Source organism: Emiliania huxleyi, assembly GCF_000372725.1.
Source record: "Emiliania huxleyi CCMP1516 unplaced genomic scaffold EMIHUscaffold_71, whole genome shotgun sequence".
Lineage (NCBI taxonomy): Eukaryota > Haptophyta > Isochrysidales > Noelaerhabdaceae > Emiliania > Emiliania huxleyi.
In genome coordinates, this window is record NW_005196681.1 from 343,958 (window position 1) to 357,680 (window position 13,723).

General features: G+C 68.3%; 2 protein-coding genes across 2 annotated transcripts; both read right to left on the bottom strand.

Moving 5' to 3' along the window:
- Nucleotides 1-6,209: 6,209 nt before the first annotated feature.
- Nucleotides 6,210-7,409, bottom strand: EMIHUDRAFT_105753 (hypothetical protein; the record flags this gene model as incomplete). The annotated part of the gene is made up of 1 exon (XM_005761421.1): nucleotides 6,210-7,409. One exon carries the CDS (start codon nucleotides 7,407-7,409, stop codon nucleotides 6,210-6,212), a length of 1,200 nt encoding a protein of 399 aa, XP_005761478.1.
- Nucleotides 7,410-11,055: 3,646 nt separating this feature from the next.
- On the bottom strand, nucleotides 11,056-12,674 carry EMIHUDRAFT_216877 (hypothetical protein; the record flags this gene model as incomplete). The annotated part of the gene is made up of 3 exons (XM_005761422.1): nucleotides 11,056-11,092; nucleotides 11,647-11,802; nucleotides 11,923-12,674. 3 exons carry the CDS (start codon nucleotides 12,672-12,674, stop codon nucleotides 11,056-11,058), a joined length of 945 nt encoding a protein of 314 aa, XP_005761479.1.
- Between the last annotated feature and the right edge of the window lie 1,049 nt (nucleotides 12,675-13,723).

A 13,723-nucleotide genomic window follows, 5' to 3' on the forward strand; every position in this document is an offset into this window, starting at 1 on the left:
CGCCAGCACAACCGGGGCAAAGTACCTCGCCAGCACAAGTCAACCGAGGAAACTTTTGGCCGGAGGACGTCTGGAGGCCGTCGTTTCTTTGTCACGCGGGGAGCCAAGCTGCGGGTATGGGCTATGGCGTCAGCGGCTTACCCCACTAACTCGACCACGGCGAAGCGATTGCGCTTGGTCCCACGAGTTCAAGCCGACCGCATACGGCCGATCTTGTTCACATAAACGCACGATCTTGTTCACGGTAGGGCGCCCACAGGACCCAAAAAAAGAAAAGAAAAAACAAATGGGCCACCCCCGATCGCAGCACTTCGTGTTGGAGAGTCGAGATATTGAGAATGTGACTAGGAGGGAGGGACGCTGGGGATTCTCAAAGGTATACCCTTGGAATGGCCGGATCCAGCCTTAAAAGTACGAGATCGCGCGCGTTTCGCGCACAGCACCGCCTGTTCTCCGCGGCTGAGTGACGACGCGTGCCGTGTGCCAGCAGAGTTGGGCGCGCGCGGCGCGACGGCGCCCGCGAGGGAAGGCGCGGGTGCAGCGGCCGCCGGCGGCCGTACCGCCCGCCAGCCGGCGCAGCAGCGGCCAGCGCAGCGGCCGCCGGCGCAGCAGCCAGAGCAGCCGGTGCGCGCCTTGCGAGGCGAGTACTGCCGCCCGGCAGCCTTGAGAGGCGGCCAGGCGGCAGTACTCGTTCGAACTTTGCGAGCCGTGCGCGCGCCGAGGCGCCCGCGGCGCGCGCCCGCCCGGCTGCCAGTAGGAGGCGGCGCAATATGGCCTATAGTACAGCCCTTGAGGAGGAGGAAGAGGCTGGCTGGCAGTGCTGTATGCCGCCGAGGGGCAGTTTTGGGGTGCTGTCCCCATCCCAGGGGGCTGCAGAAGGCGTCCGCAGCCGGGACAACCCGCCCCCCCGCCGAGGCCGGTCGAAGCCCACATTAGTGCAGCCATGAGGAGTCCTCTTGGTGCTCCTGTCGGCCGTTTGAACCTCGGGCGCGCGCCGATGGGGGGGGGGGGGGTCTTGCTTGCTCCACACCGAGCGCCATCGGTCCGGACCGGTGCACTAACCGAGGGTCGGCTTGCACAAGGTCTGTGCCGCGGGCGCTCGGCGCCAAGTGCAGTGTCACGCTCGCGCTGGAGCGGGACACAATGGGGAACCCTCGTTTCCTAGTCACTCGGTCCCCCAACGGAAGAGACCTCTCTCCTATTGGAACTGGCCAACATCAGATTTGCCTTGCATTTGAGGCGGAAAGCTATTTTCTTTTGGGTCCTGTGGGCACCCTATTCAGAGAGTTTGTTTTTCCCTATTGCTATTCACGGCCAGGTGATCCCGGGTCCGGCAAAAAGTTTTGTTTCGCGGGACCAAGACGGGTCGGTGGTGCCCCTTAGCCATAGGAGCACCCCCTCTTCGATTTCTGCAGAGTGTTTCCGCCGCGGACAAAAAGAGGGAATGTACGTAAGAGCCACATACATTGAGAGAGAGATCTTCGGCAAACGAAACAAGTTCAACCTGCTTCTCCACGAGACATTCGGCGGCGGCTTCTCGCCGCCTGCAGTTGCAAAGATCAACCGCCTTGCGCGCAAGGCTCAACGCTCGGGCGTTGACCGCACCGCGTACCCTCCCCACTCCCGCCTCTCATTTGTGTCACACCACGCGGAACGCATCTCCATCGCTTCGGTGAAGGGGGTGAACCGTGCCATCCTCGATCGCCGTGCTAAGCTCGCTTCCGAGCTCTCACGCCGCGCGTAGGGCCCCTAGGGGCCTAGAGAACACAACCCCCTCTCTCTTTTCTCCCAGTAAGCTAAAAGTACGTACATTGAAAAGTGTGGATTTGGGCACTGGGGTGTGGAGGAAGTGCTGGCTGCCTACGTTCCGCGCGCCGGGAGGCGCGCCGGGAGGACACGACAGACACACATGCAAGACGACCCTCCTCCACACGCGGCGGAGCCCGCAGCCCGCAAGAAAAAGTCGCGCGGCGCCCGTCTCAGCAAGGCGGAGCGCGAGGCACGGCGCGAGGCGAGGCTGGCTTCGGCCGCAGACGACGCGGCTGGCGGAGCGCCACTCGAGCGGCGCCGCACGGCTTTGCGCTCGCTCGTCGCCTCGGAGCAGTGGGATGCTGCGGCGGCTCTTGGCTGCGAGTCCACCGTGCTTGCGCTCGAGCTGCTCCGCGCGCTGGCGGGGAGCGGGCGAGAGCGGCTGCTCACGCACACAGCACGCCGGCTCGCCGATGTGCTCGGCGCGGCGAGCCTCGCGCCCGCCGTGGAGGAGGCGGCAGCGGCCCATCGCTACCGCGACGCGGCTGCCATCGTGCGCGGCGTGGGCGTGAGTGGCGCGAGTTGCTCGAGCGAGGCCGGCGGGGCCGGCGGCGGCTCGGCGGGCGGCTACTCCTTTGGCGGCGTGCACGAGCTCGCCCTCCGCTGCTTCGAGAGGGGGGAGGTCGCCGAGGGCGCTGAGATCCTCGGCGGCGAGCCGCGGTTGCAGCTGCTCGCGCTGCGTGAGATGGTCTCCTCTCGCCGGGCCGCTGGTGTCGCCGCGCAGTACCTCGGCTCGCTCTCGCTGCTGCCGCATCCCGCCGCCGCCGCGGAGGTAGCCCTCGGGCGAGAGGCCGCCTCGCTGCTGCACGGCGCGCCTGCTCTGGCCGCCGCGGCGGCGGAGGCGGCAGAGGCGATCCAGGCCGCCTTGCGCTCCGCGTGGCCGCGCGCAGAGGTGCAGCCGTACGGGAGCGGCGCGCTCGGCCTTGGCGCCTCCGGCTCGGACGTCGACTTGTGCGCTCTGCTGCCGGGCCTGCCCACGCCGCTGAGCAAGCAGGGCCGCGCCGCCCTCGCCGCGCCGCTGAGGCGCGCCGCCGCCGCCTTGCGCCGCTGCGGCGCCGTGAGCGACCTCCGCGCCGCGCCCGCCGCCCGCACGCCGAGCCTTGCCTTCTCGCTGCAGCTGCGGGGTGGCGCGCGGCGCGTCGACCTCACGCTCAACAACGTGGCCGGCCTCGCGAACACGCACGTCCTCGCGCAGCTCCTCGCCAGGGTGCCGCACCTCCGCCCCGCGGCCGCCGCGCTGCGCAGCTGGGCCCGCTCCAAGGGGCTGTGCGGCGGGCCGCGCGTGCCGTCGCCCTGCGAGCGGCTGCTCTAGCGGTGAACAGCGTCTCTTCACACCTCTAGCTGTGAACAGGTGCCGTCGTCCTACGCGTGGCTGCTGCTCGCGGCGCACGTGGCGCAGCAGCGCGGCGCGGCGCCGCCCGCCACGCCAGACCTCGCCGCTTTCGAAGCCCTCCTCGCAGACGCATCCCTCTCCACCGCCGTTTGGGCCGCCGCCGCCGCCGGCTCGCTCGGGCAAGGTGCGGCGCTTGGCGCCTCGAGCCCTGGCATCGCCTCTCTGGGCGACGCGCTCACGTCTGCCGGGCGGGCCGCTCGCCGTCCGAGCCGAGAGGGGCGCGAGCCTTGGCCGTACCGCCCTTCCCTTCCCTCTGCCTGGTAGGCTCGGCGAGCCGCCTTCCTCGCCCTGCATGCGCACGCCTCTGCCGCGGCATCCCGAGGCGGAGGCGGGGGCGGGGGCAGAGGCGGACAGCGAGGCCCAAGCGGGGTCGCTCTTTTGGCGCTGCTTGGTGCACCTCGCACACGGCCACTCCTACAAGCGGGGCGTGGTCTCGCTTCGCGACCCGACTCTGACCAAGGCTCGCAAGGGCTGGCACCGCTGGCACGGCGCGCTGCCCTCGCCCCCGCTGCCCTCGCCCCCCCTGCCGCCCTCGCCCCCGGCCCTCGCCCCCGCGCCGCCCACGCGTGGCTGCGCTGCCCGCCACTCGTCTCAGCCAGGCTCTCTCGCACTCGCAGTCGGCGCCCTCATGCTAGAGGACGTCACCGAGCTCGACCGCGACCTCGGCGCCGCCATCTCGCGGGCCGCGCTCCTCGCCATGCGCCTCGCCGCCGCCGAGGCGCTGATCGGCCTCTCCGACTGCTCCTCCCCTCCGCTGCTCGCGCGCATCTGCACGCCAAGCGACTGGCGGCTCGACGAGCACGCGCGCCTGCTCGGCCCGGCGGCGATCGCCGCCGCCGCCGTCAACGCTCCTCTCCCGCCTGCGCAGCGGCCAATCGCTGCCGCCTCGACCGAGGCGAACCCCGCCCCGCCCCGCCTCGGCCCGCCTTGCGAGCCCCGGCCCGGCGGGCGACGCAGCAGTTGCCCCGTGCGCGCAGGCGCTCCTCCACCTGGCCAAGGCTCTCTCCGAGGCGGAGGCCGTGGCTCTGCTCCCGGTGCACGCTCCCAGGCACGCCCCGCACCTTCTGGCGCTCGCCGTCTGCTGCGGCGGCGGCAGCGCGCCCGTGGCGCCCAGCTGCTTCACCGTCCCGCCAGAGGCGCTGCCGCAGCTGGCGCCGCTTCTCGGCAGCACGCGCGCGCTCAAGATTGTTCACGGCGGTCGGGGGCTGGCCGCGTCCCTCGCCGCTGTCGCCGCGGGCGCGGAGGGCGGCGGCGGCGAAAGGCCGCCGCCGCCCTCGCCTCTGCTCGACACGCAGGCAGCCTATGGCGAGCTCGTGCGGCACACGATGCGCCAGCAGCCTTCGCCCGCCGCCCCGCCCGCGACGCCAAACGTCATCCACGCGCCCCGCCCGCTGCCTCCGCCGCCGCGCCCGCGAGGTGAGGGGTCCTGTCTCGGACCGGCGGGAGAGGCGGGTAGTGACCGAGGGTAGTGAGGGAGGGAGCGGGCTGGACTCGTCAGGCGAGGCGCTGCCCTTCGAGGCGCTGCTGCGCAAGTTCCTGCCCGGCCTGGCGGAGGCGGCGCTCGGGCATGCGGCCGAGCAGGCCGCTGAGGAGGGCGAGGAGCGAGAGGAGGGGTGCCCCGAGTCGCCCTCCCTCGCGTCGGACGACTCGCACCCGGAGGGGAGCTCACAGCTCGGAGGGGCCGCCGAGGCGGAGGCGGAGGCGGCGGTCGCAGAGGCGGTCCGGCTTGCGCCGCTGCTGCTTCGCCTCGGCACGCGCTTGCATCTCGAGGCGGGCTTCAGCCTTCAGATGCTGCTGAGAGAGGTCTGTCGGCCCGTCAGCCCCTCGCTTCCTCCACAGGCGCAGCTCGAAGACGCGCGAGCCGCCCGCGCAGCGCGTCGCCGCCGCAACGACCCCTCCCAGGCTTGCGGCAGCGGAGGTGGCAGCGGCGGCGGCGGCAGCCTCGGTGGCGGCGGCGGCGGCGGCGGCAAATCGGTGCAAGACTGCATCGCGGCAGCGTCCCGTCGCCACTGGTGCGCTTGGGCCGGGCCGAGTGCGAGCAAGGGCGCGCAGGACGCCGGCGTCGCGCCTTTCGCTGCCGATTCCAGAGCCTCGCACACTTCTGTCGTGACTTCTGTCGTGACGGACGTCTCTCGTCGCGGAGTCGAGGTGTCCGTCGCCAGCGACATCCTCCGCGCCATCATCCCGCCCGCCGAGTGGTTTGGGCCCCCGCCGCCGCCACCCGGGGTGGCTGCGACTGCGCTCGCGGCGCCACCGCCGAGGGTCTGGCCACGGATTGGAGAGGAGGTGGCGGTGCGCCTGCTGGGCACCTTTGCCTCGCCGGCTCTTGCGACCGGCGAGACGGCCCAGCTTGGCGCCCCCGCCGCGGGGAGGCTGCTTGCGGCGCCGCTCTTTGGCGGTGAGGCCGCCGGCGGCGGCTCGCTGGCTGCGGCGGTTGCCGGCGCGGCGGGAGGCGAGGGGGAGGGAGGGGGGGTGTGGGGGCGGGTGCACAAGCTCACCCACAGGCGAGCGACCCTCCTAACCCTCGGCGACGCGCCGCGCCTCGCCTCGCTGCGCGCCGCCAACGTGCGCCTCGACGGCGGCCTCGCCGACGCTCCTCGGCGTCCCGACTTGAGCCAGCTCCTCGCCGTCGGCGATTTGGTGCACGTGGCGGCACTCGACGGCGCTGCCGGGGACGGCGAGGCGCTGGAGGTCACCGCCAGCTTGGCGCCCAGCGCCGAGGTGCGCCGTGCGGGCGGAGGCCGCAGCGACCCCGCCGGCGGGGGGCAGAAGCGGCCGTGGGAGTCCGATTCGGAGGGCGGCGAGAGCGACGTGGAGGCAGACGCAGGCGGCGGGATGGCAGACGGTTTCGGCAACAAGCGGCACCGAGCAGATGAGTGACGCGCGCGGATGCGGACCGTGGAGAGGATCATCGAGTTTAAAATTCTGGCACAGACACCCCCAAATATAATGCTCCCAGAACTCACAGCAACTGCCGCCGCAGCCGCAACTTGGTGCCGGGCCGAGCTCACAGCTCCTTATCATTCTTTGCGCGCCACTTTGCGCAGAGCGGTGACTGCTCGTCCGTCTTGCCCACACCGCCGCCCTCCTCGCACCACGCGCGCAGCATCGCCTCCCACGCGGCCGCGTGCTGCTCGCGCATCTGCTTGAGCTCGAGCTCCTCTGGTGAGGGACCCTCAGCCCCCTCCTCCTTTCTCCGCCGGTGCGCCTCGCCCGCCGCCTTGGCCGCGCGGCGCATCTCGTTGCGCTTCTTCTCCTCGTGCCGGCGGAGGCGCGACCGCTCCGCCTTGCTCAGGCTCTTGAGCCGCAGCTTCCACCGGCTGCACACCTCGCTCTCCTCCGCCTCGCTCTCGGTGAGCTTGTTTGTGCAGTACCACTCCTGACACTCCTCCATCTCCTTCTGCCCGTGCTGCGCGCCCTCGCCGCCGCGGCGCCGCTCCTCGCCGTCGGAGGTCGCCGGCGCGCTGGGCGGGCGCGGCGCGCCGGGCGACGACTCGCCCATCGCCTTGGCTGCGAGCTGCTTGTCCCTCCGCACCTTCCACAGCAGGCAGACGCCCTTCTCCTCGCGGTCGACGGTCGGGTTGTTGCACCAAAAGTCGAGGACGGCCTCCTTCTGCTCACGCAGCAGCGCCGCCCGTTCGGCGGGGCGCAGGCGCTGCTCCTGCTGCTTGAGGTCGTTCCGCTCCTCGGGAAGCAGCTTCTCGTCCGACCGTAGGCGCCACTGCCTGCAGAGCAACTCCTCCTGCCGCTCCGATGTGCAGAAGGACGCCATCATCCGGTCGTGCTCGGTCGAGCCCTCGGCGCTCCGCCGCTGGCGGAAGAGGCTCCACACGTCCATCGCGGCGCCCGCCTCGAAGGCAGGGCTGGGCGGCGGCGAAGGCGGGTCGAGCCGGTTCCGTCTCTTCTCCCAACGCTGGCACAGCTGCGAGTCGCCGTGCGTCTCGCACCAGGCCGCGAGCATCGCCCCGTCGTCCCGCTTGCGGTCCTTCTTCCAGTGGGAGCGGTTCGCCTTGAGCGACTCGCGCAGCGCCTTGCGCTCCTCGGGACTGGCGTCCCGCATCCGGAGGGAGACGCACGCGGCGTCGGCTTCGTGCCCGGACTGCCCGCACCACCACTCCTGCATCTGGGCGAACTCGGACTTGCCGGCAGCAGGCGCGGCCGCCGAGCGATAAACGAGGAGGACGTAGACGAGGTGGACGCGCGCCATATTTTTCTTCGTTGGACACGTGTACCACCCTCCGACGAGACGGCGACGTCGAGCCTGAGCGGAGATGAAAAAAGTGCCACCAGCGCCAAGTGCTCCTAGTCTAGTCAGCAACCCGATGCCGATCATCCGGCCCGCTCTGGGTGCGCTTCTTAGATCTAGCTCCCCGGCCCTGGATTTTTCTATTTTTCGGCCCGGGGCTCAGCCAGGCCCAGGGTCCTCAGCAGACTACCCAGACGGCGGAAAAGCGGCGGGTGCAGGTCCAGGACCAGGTGGTCCGCTAGCCGCTAGGTGCCGCCGGTGGAGCGTGGCCTTCCCTTTTCCTTCGAGCGAAACGGACGATTGGTATGGCGCGCCCTGTTAATACGCTCCGCCTTCCGCTTCTCCCGGACCGCGCGACTTTCCATTCGTCTCCACGTCTGTTTCTGGATTCCGCTCTTCCACCTTTCACTTCCCTCCTTGCACTTCTCCCTTGTTTTCGTTGCTACACGTTTTCGTTGCTACACAGTCAGTGCGCGTATGTAGTGTCGGGTGTGTTAAATGTGAGAGGTGTCGGTCGGAAGGTTTTTAGACGATCCTATCGTAATCCTTTGCTCGTCCTCTGGAACCAAGTCTCGCAGTCATATCTCGGACGGCGGGTCCGCGCCCGGCGGCCTGCGGAAAAGCAGCGTGATCACGAGCAACACCGCCACAGAGACACGCTTGTTGCGTGCCGCGAAGACCGCGACGCCGTGCCCCAGCCGGCGACAGCCACGCCACGCCAGCGCTCGCTGCTCCTGCCGCCGCTTCCGCCGCTTCGCCGCCTCGGCAGCGAGCTTGCTGTCGTACCTCCGCCGCTCGCCCGCGTCGGAGAGCAGGTTGTACGTCTCGCGCAGTGCCGTGAAGGCCCTGTCCGCCCGGTGGTCGCGCCTAGGACGGGCCCGAGACGCCTCACGCAAGGCTGCGAGAGGGTGTGAGAGCCTCCGCCCCGCCGGCCGCGCGTCTTGTCGGGGTGCACGCGCACCGCGAGTCGGCGGTACCCCTCGCGCAGCGCCTGCGAGCAGCGGGCAGCTCACGTCGGCGCCGGCCCGCCCCCCTCCCCCAACCCCACCCCGAGGAGCGGGCGCCTTTGCGTTTGCCGTCCGGCGCACACCGAGCAGCTCGTACCACCGGCCGGCGGAGTGCAGCCGCAGCATGCGCGAGACAGCGGGGTCCTGCTCGGCGGGCAGAGGTGAGGAAGGGAGGGAGGGGAGACCGGGAGGTGCAGCGCCCGCGCCTGCAGCCTCCACCGCCGCAGCTGCTCCCTCCGCCGCCGCACCGCCTCGGTGAGCCAAGCGGAAAGCCTCTGCCGGCGCGCCTCTGTGGCGTCCGAGATGGCCGCCGCCTGCCGCCGACCCCACGCGGTCATGGCTGGGCTCGCCTACACGCAGAGAGGCTCCCCTCGCGACGCTGGTACCCTCTGACGCTGTGCGCGGCAGCGAGACAGCAGGCCTTTGCTGCTGCACGCGACGCCGCGCTTCCCACAACAGCAGCAGCGCCGGCAGCCGAGTCGAAGCAGACGCGTGCACCCTTCTGGGCCGCCGGCCGCATGCGCTGGACTCCGCTGCCCGAAGTGTTGTAGACTTTGCGTGCGAGCCAGGCGGCATGCGGGAGGGACGAGTTTATGACGCCGCGCAGCCAGGCTCTACGCTGCTCAGCAAAGCCGCTCGCGTTGCTTTGAGGCGGTGGCGGTGAGCCGCTCGCCGCGGCGAGGAGCGCGGCGATCGTTAGCACGCCCGCCACAGGCACTCGGGCCAGCGACATTGTTAACTGGAAAGCGGGACGGCTACCGGGTAGTACCGCTGGGAAAGAAAAGGCGGAGCGATGTGAGGTTACCGTTTGTGTCTGTGTGTCGCTCGTGCGTGTCGTCATCATCTGTCTTGCGTCCACCCATACCGCGTTGGTGTCCAGTCCGAGCCTGGCTGTTCTTCACCTTTCTACCTACCTACCTACCGACTGCACTCCAAGACCAAGTGCTCCTTGGCGCGTGACAAAATGGAAATACTCTGGAAACGATGCCAGGGCTGCTGCCACCTGCTAGAGCAAAGGCGGAGACTGGGGCGCGAGGGGGCGCGGAGGGCGAAACGGGGCGAGGCGGGCACTAGCGGAGGAACAGAAAGGTCAGGCAACCCAACTTTCTTTTCTCTGGAGAGTCCCCGCCGATAGTTAGTCTCAACTCGAGTAGCCCGAGCCCATCGGCGCACCCACGCCGGCAAGTGTGTGTCTGATTCCCAATCCCGCAGGGTGAGGCTTGACAAGCGACTTTGCTCATGCCGCCGGCCGTCGCACCCCTCGCTCCCTTGCGCGCGGCCTTGCTCGCCTCTGCTGTCTTCACCGTGCGCGGCCATGCCTCGATGATCAGCCCTCCCCCACGCAACGCCATTGACAGCAACCTCCCGCCTTGGAGTCATGGAAAGCACCCGATGACTGGCTGGATCGAGCCGTACAACTGCCGGTGCACCAACGGCACCGATGCCGAATGCAACTCGGGGCAGTCCTGCTTCTGGTTCTCGCAGGGCTGCACGATTGGCTGTGCCGCCTGCGACGGGCAAGGCCAGCGCTTCCCTTCGTGGGATCACTGCCCGGGCACGGCGAAGCCCAAGGCGTTCACCGACGGCACCTACCTCGACAAGAAGTGGTGGACGGCAAACTTTCACGCGAAGCCCGGCTCGTACGACGACATCTGGCGCTACCACCCCTGGAGGGCTCCCGGCAAGGCGCCCGTCTTTGACGCGTGCGGCAAGGCGGGCGGGACGGACAAGGAGGTCTTCAACGCGGGCGCCTTCAACGCCACCGTCCACGCCATGCAGGGCGACCTGGGCTCTGAGGTGCTCAAGCCGCGTCCGACGGGGACCGTCTGGAGGCGCGGCGGCACAGCCACTGCGAGGTGGCAGATGACGGCGCAGCACGGCGGCGGGTGCTTTTTTGCGTGCTGCCGCTTTCGGCCCCTCCCAGCGCCTTGTCGAACACTCCTCCCTTCTCTAGGTACCGCTTCCGGCTCTGCAGGCGAGGCGAGCCGCTGACGGAGGAGTGCTTCCAGCGCACGCCGCTCGCCTTTGCGTCCACCACGCACCGCGCGCTCTTCGCCGACAGGGTGGTTGAGCTGCCCGCGACGCAGGTCGACAGCGGCCCGGCGGAGGGGTGGATGCGGATGCCTCTCCCGGACCGCGACCCGCACCCGTGCGACTACGAGGTGCCTCCCGGCGAGCACTGCAGCGCTCGTTGCCCCGGCTGCGGCCCGCCCTGGTACGCCGCCGACTCGGCTTGCCCGGCCAACTGCGCAAAGGCCTTTCCCGGCCTTCCCTCGGTGGCGAGCGCAGACCCGCGCCTCTTCCCCGACCCGCTCGGCGGAGCCGACTTCCACTCGTTCGCCATCGAGGACACGCTGGCCGTCCCCTCCTCCCTCCTCCCTGGCGAGTACGTCCTTGGCTGGCGGTGGGACTGTGAGCTCACCTCCCAGGTGTGGAGCTCGTGCGCCGACATCACCGTCGTCTGAAAGCGAGGAGGAGCAGACGAGAGCTCGCCTCTCCGCCTCTCCGTGTCTGCGATTCTGGGCCCCAAAGCCTGGCCCTGCACGGTAAGCCAAGCTAGAAGGTACGAGCCAGAAAGGAGTCTGCAGATGCGTGCCATGCTAGATACTATACATGAGATCTCTGTGGCTCTGGCCTCTGCAGCCTGGGGAGTGGCAGGGCCTCACAGGCACGCAAAAGGAAAAAGCACGCACAGAAGATGCCATCGAAAGAAGCCACGCACCGACCGGCGCAAACATAAGCCCTCGCGAGACTGACAAAAAGCAGAAAGCACAAACTTTGCGCGTCGTTGCGAGTGGGAGTGCCGAGTCTGAGACACACACGCGAAAAATCGCGAGATTTTCAATGCGTATCGAGAGGGCGGGTCGTCATATACACGATACAGACGACGAGAGACGCGTGAGACCAGTCCCCAGAGGCGCCCAGGGATCACACTGGTGCAAACGCGCAAAAACGAGTGCAAGACATGAGAGGAGAAAAGTGTTGCTGAAGGGGAAGGGAGCACGCAGAGCGCGGTCTGTGCAGGAGGCTGGCAAGGCCCGCCGAATCACAGCGGCGGCCGGTAGGAGCCGTCTGTCGGCTTCTGTGCCGCCGCCGCCGCCGCCGCCGGTCGGATGGCGAGCTTGCCCTGGTTGCCCTCGCACCACTTTGGGACGCCTATGGCCCCCGCACCAACACGAGGGTGAGGGCACCTCTCGGGCGACGGCTCGCCTGCTGCCTCGCCCCGCTCACCCGGGTCCGCCTCGCAGCCGCAAAAGATCGCAATGTTGCGGCGCGGGCCGCGGTCGTACGGTCGCTCGTCCGGGGGCAGCTGCGCGGCGGCGTTGAGGTGGTGCCGCTTCAGCCGCCTGCGCGCCGCGGCGGCGGCATGGGACTGTCGGGCGAGTCTGGGGGAGGGAGTCTGGGAGGCGGGAGGGGGAGAGGGGGAGGGGAGGGGGAGCGGTGGGGCGTGGCCGAGGGCGGCGCACTCCCATGTCGTCTCTCCGCGCAGCACGAGCGCGAGCTGGAAGGCGAGGAGGGTGATGGAGGCGAGGCCTGCTCGCGGAGGGGAGGCGTGACGGAGGCACACGCTGCCAGCCGGACGGTGAGGGAAGAGGCGAGGGCCGGTGAGGCCGCAAAAGGCGGCGCACAGCACCGCCGCGCCCGCCTCCACCCACGGCGGCAGCGCGTGCGGGTGCTCCCGCCGCTCCGCCGCGCCCACCGCCAGCGACGCAAAGACGCCCGTCGCAACGAGCAGCGCGGTCTGCAGGAAGAGGTAGCTCACGAATATGCAGTGCGTCCGCTCGCCAACGCAGTTGCCCAGCCACCAGCAGTGGTGGTCCATGCGGCGCACGCAGCGGCAGCAGTCGTGGCAGTGCTTTGTCCGTGCGCGCAGCTCCGCGTGGCAGTGGACGCAGTACGCCTGGTCGAGGAGCGCCTCCTGGAAGTCGTCGCTCGGACTCGCGAGGCGCGCCGCGGTCTTCGCGGCGGTCTCGGCGTACCCGGGGTCACGAAAACTTGCCGCGGCGTACAGCAGCGCCGTGAGCGTGATGACGGCAGAGTAGACCGCCGCGATGCTCGTCTGCGAGGGCCAGCCGCCGCTGAGCAGCAGCAGGCCGATGCCGCCCGCATGCAAGGAGACCCACACCAGCCGCGGCTGCCACTTGCGCTGCGGACGCGGCGCCGGGAGGCTGGGTAGATCCACTGTGGCGCCTGATGGCAGCGTCGCCGTCGTCGCCATCGCTCCCGACAGACCCGATCCGCGTCGGGCGCAAAAAATAATTATAGGCTTGGAGCCCCTGCCCAGCCCCCCTCCGTGTCGCGATGCGCTCCCCACTCCCGTTCCCCTGTGTCCCTGATCGTCCTTCCAAAATCCTCCTCGTGCAGGTGGGGACCTTGTTTGGCCTTATACGCTTTTCTCGCCGAGTGCTCTCTACATTCTTTTTGCGTATTCTTTCCGTATTCTTATTTGTTATTCTTGTCCAAAATAGGGTCTATATTCTCGAATATGGCAAGAATATGGCTCCAAATAGGGCATTTTTTCTCGAATATTCTTTATATTCCGGCTAAAAATCGCAACAAAAATCGCTGAAAAATCGCCTCGAAAAAGAATATAGATTATGAAGAAAAGCGTATAAAGGCCAAGACCTTGTCCTCCTCCCATCCTCGTTTGGTTTGTCTGGTGTCCCTCTTTTCTTTCTTTTAGGAGAGCTTGATAAACTCGAGGGGCCAAATACGCCGCGAGGAGGGCGGAGTTTGCGCCGAGAGGCGGGAGAAGCCGCGAGAGCAGGCTCGGCAGGCGGCGGCGGCGTCGCAGAACGAGGCCGAGGAGAGCGACGAGACAGAGGATGAAGCGGCAGGAGAGAGTGAGAGATAACGACGAGAGATACCGAGAGTGGGAAGAACGCGAGGTGGCATGAAGGTTGCTGCAGAATCGGCGAGGGACTGCGAAGAGAGATAGGAAGAGGCAGACGCCCAAGGGTGGGCGACGGCTAGCAACACCACCTTCCTTTCCCGTGAAATCCCTGTATCCACTCTAGAGGCTAGGCTAGAGGCTAGGCTAGTGCCTGTGCGCTGTGTCCTGTGAGGTGTCGTGTGTGGTGGCGGCGTGCCGTCCTCCCAACTCCCATCTCCCAAAAAGTCCCATCCCCATACCCCATCCCCTGACCCTCCTATCTTTTCTTTCTTTCTTTGAAAGAAAAGAAATAAGAATTGCGACCACGCGTCGAGGGTGTCGACACATATGAAAAACAAAAAGGACATGCGACTTTTTATTTTCATTCTGCTTCG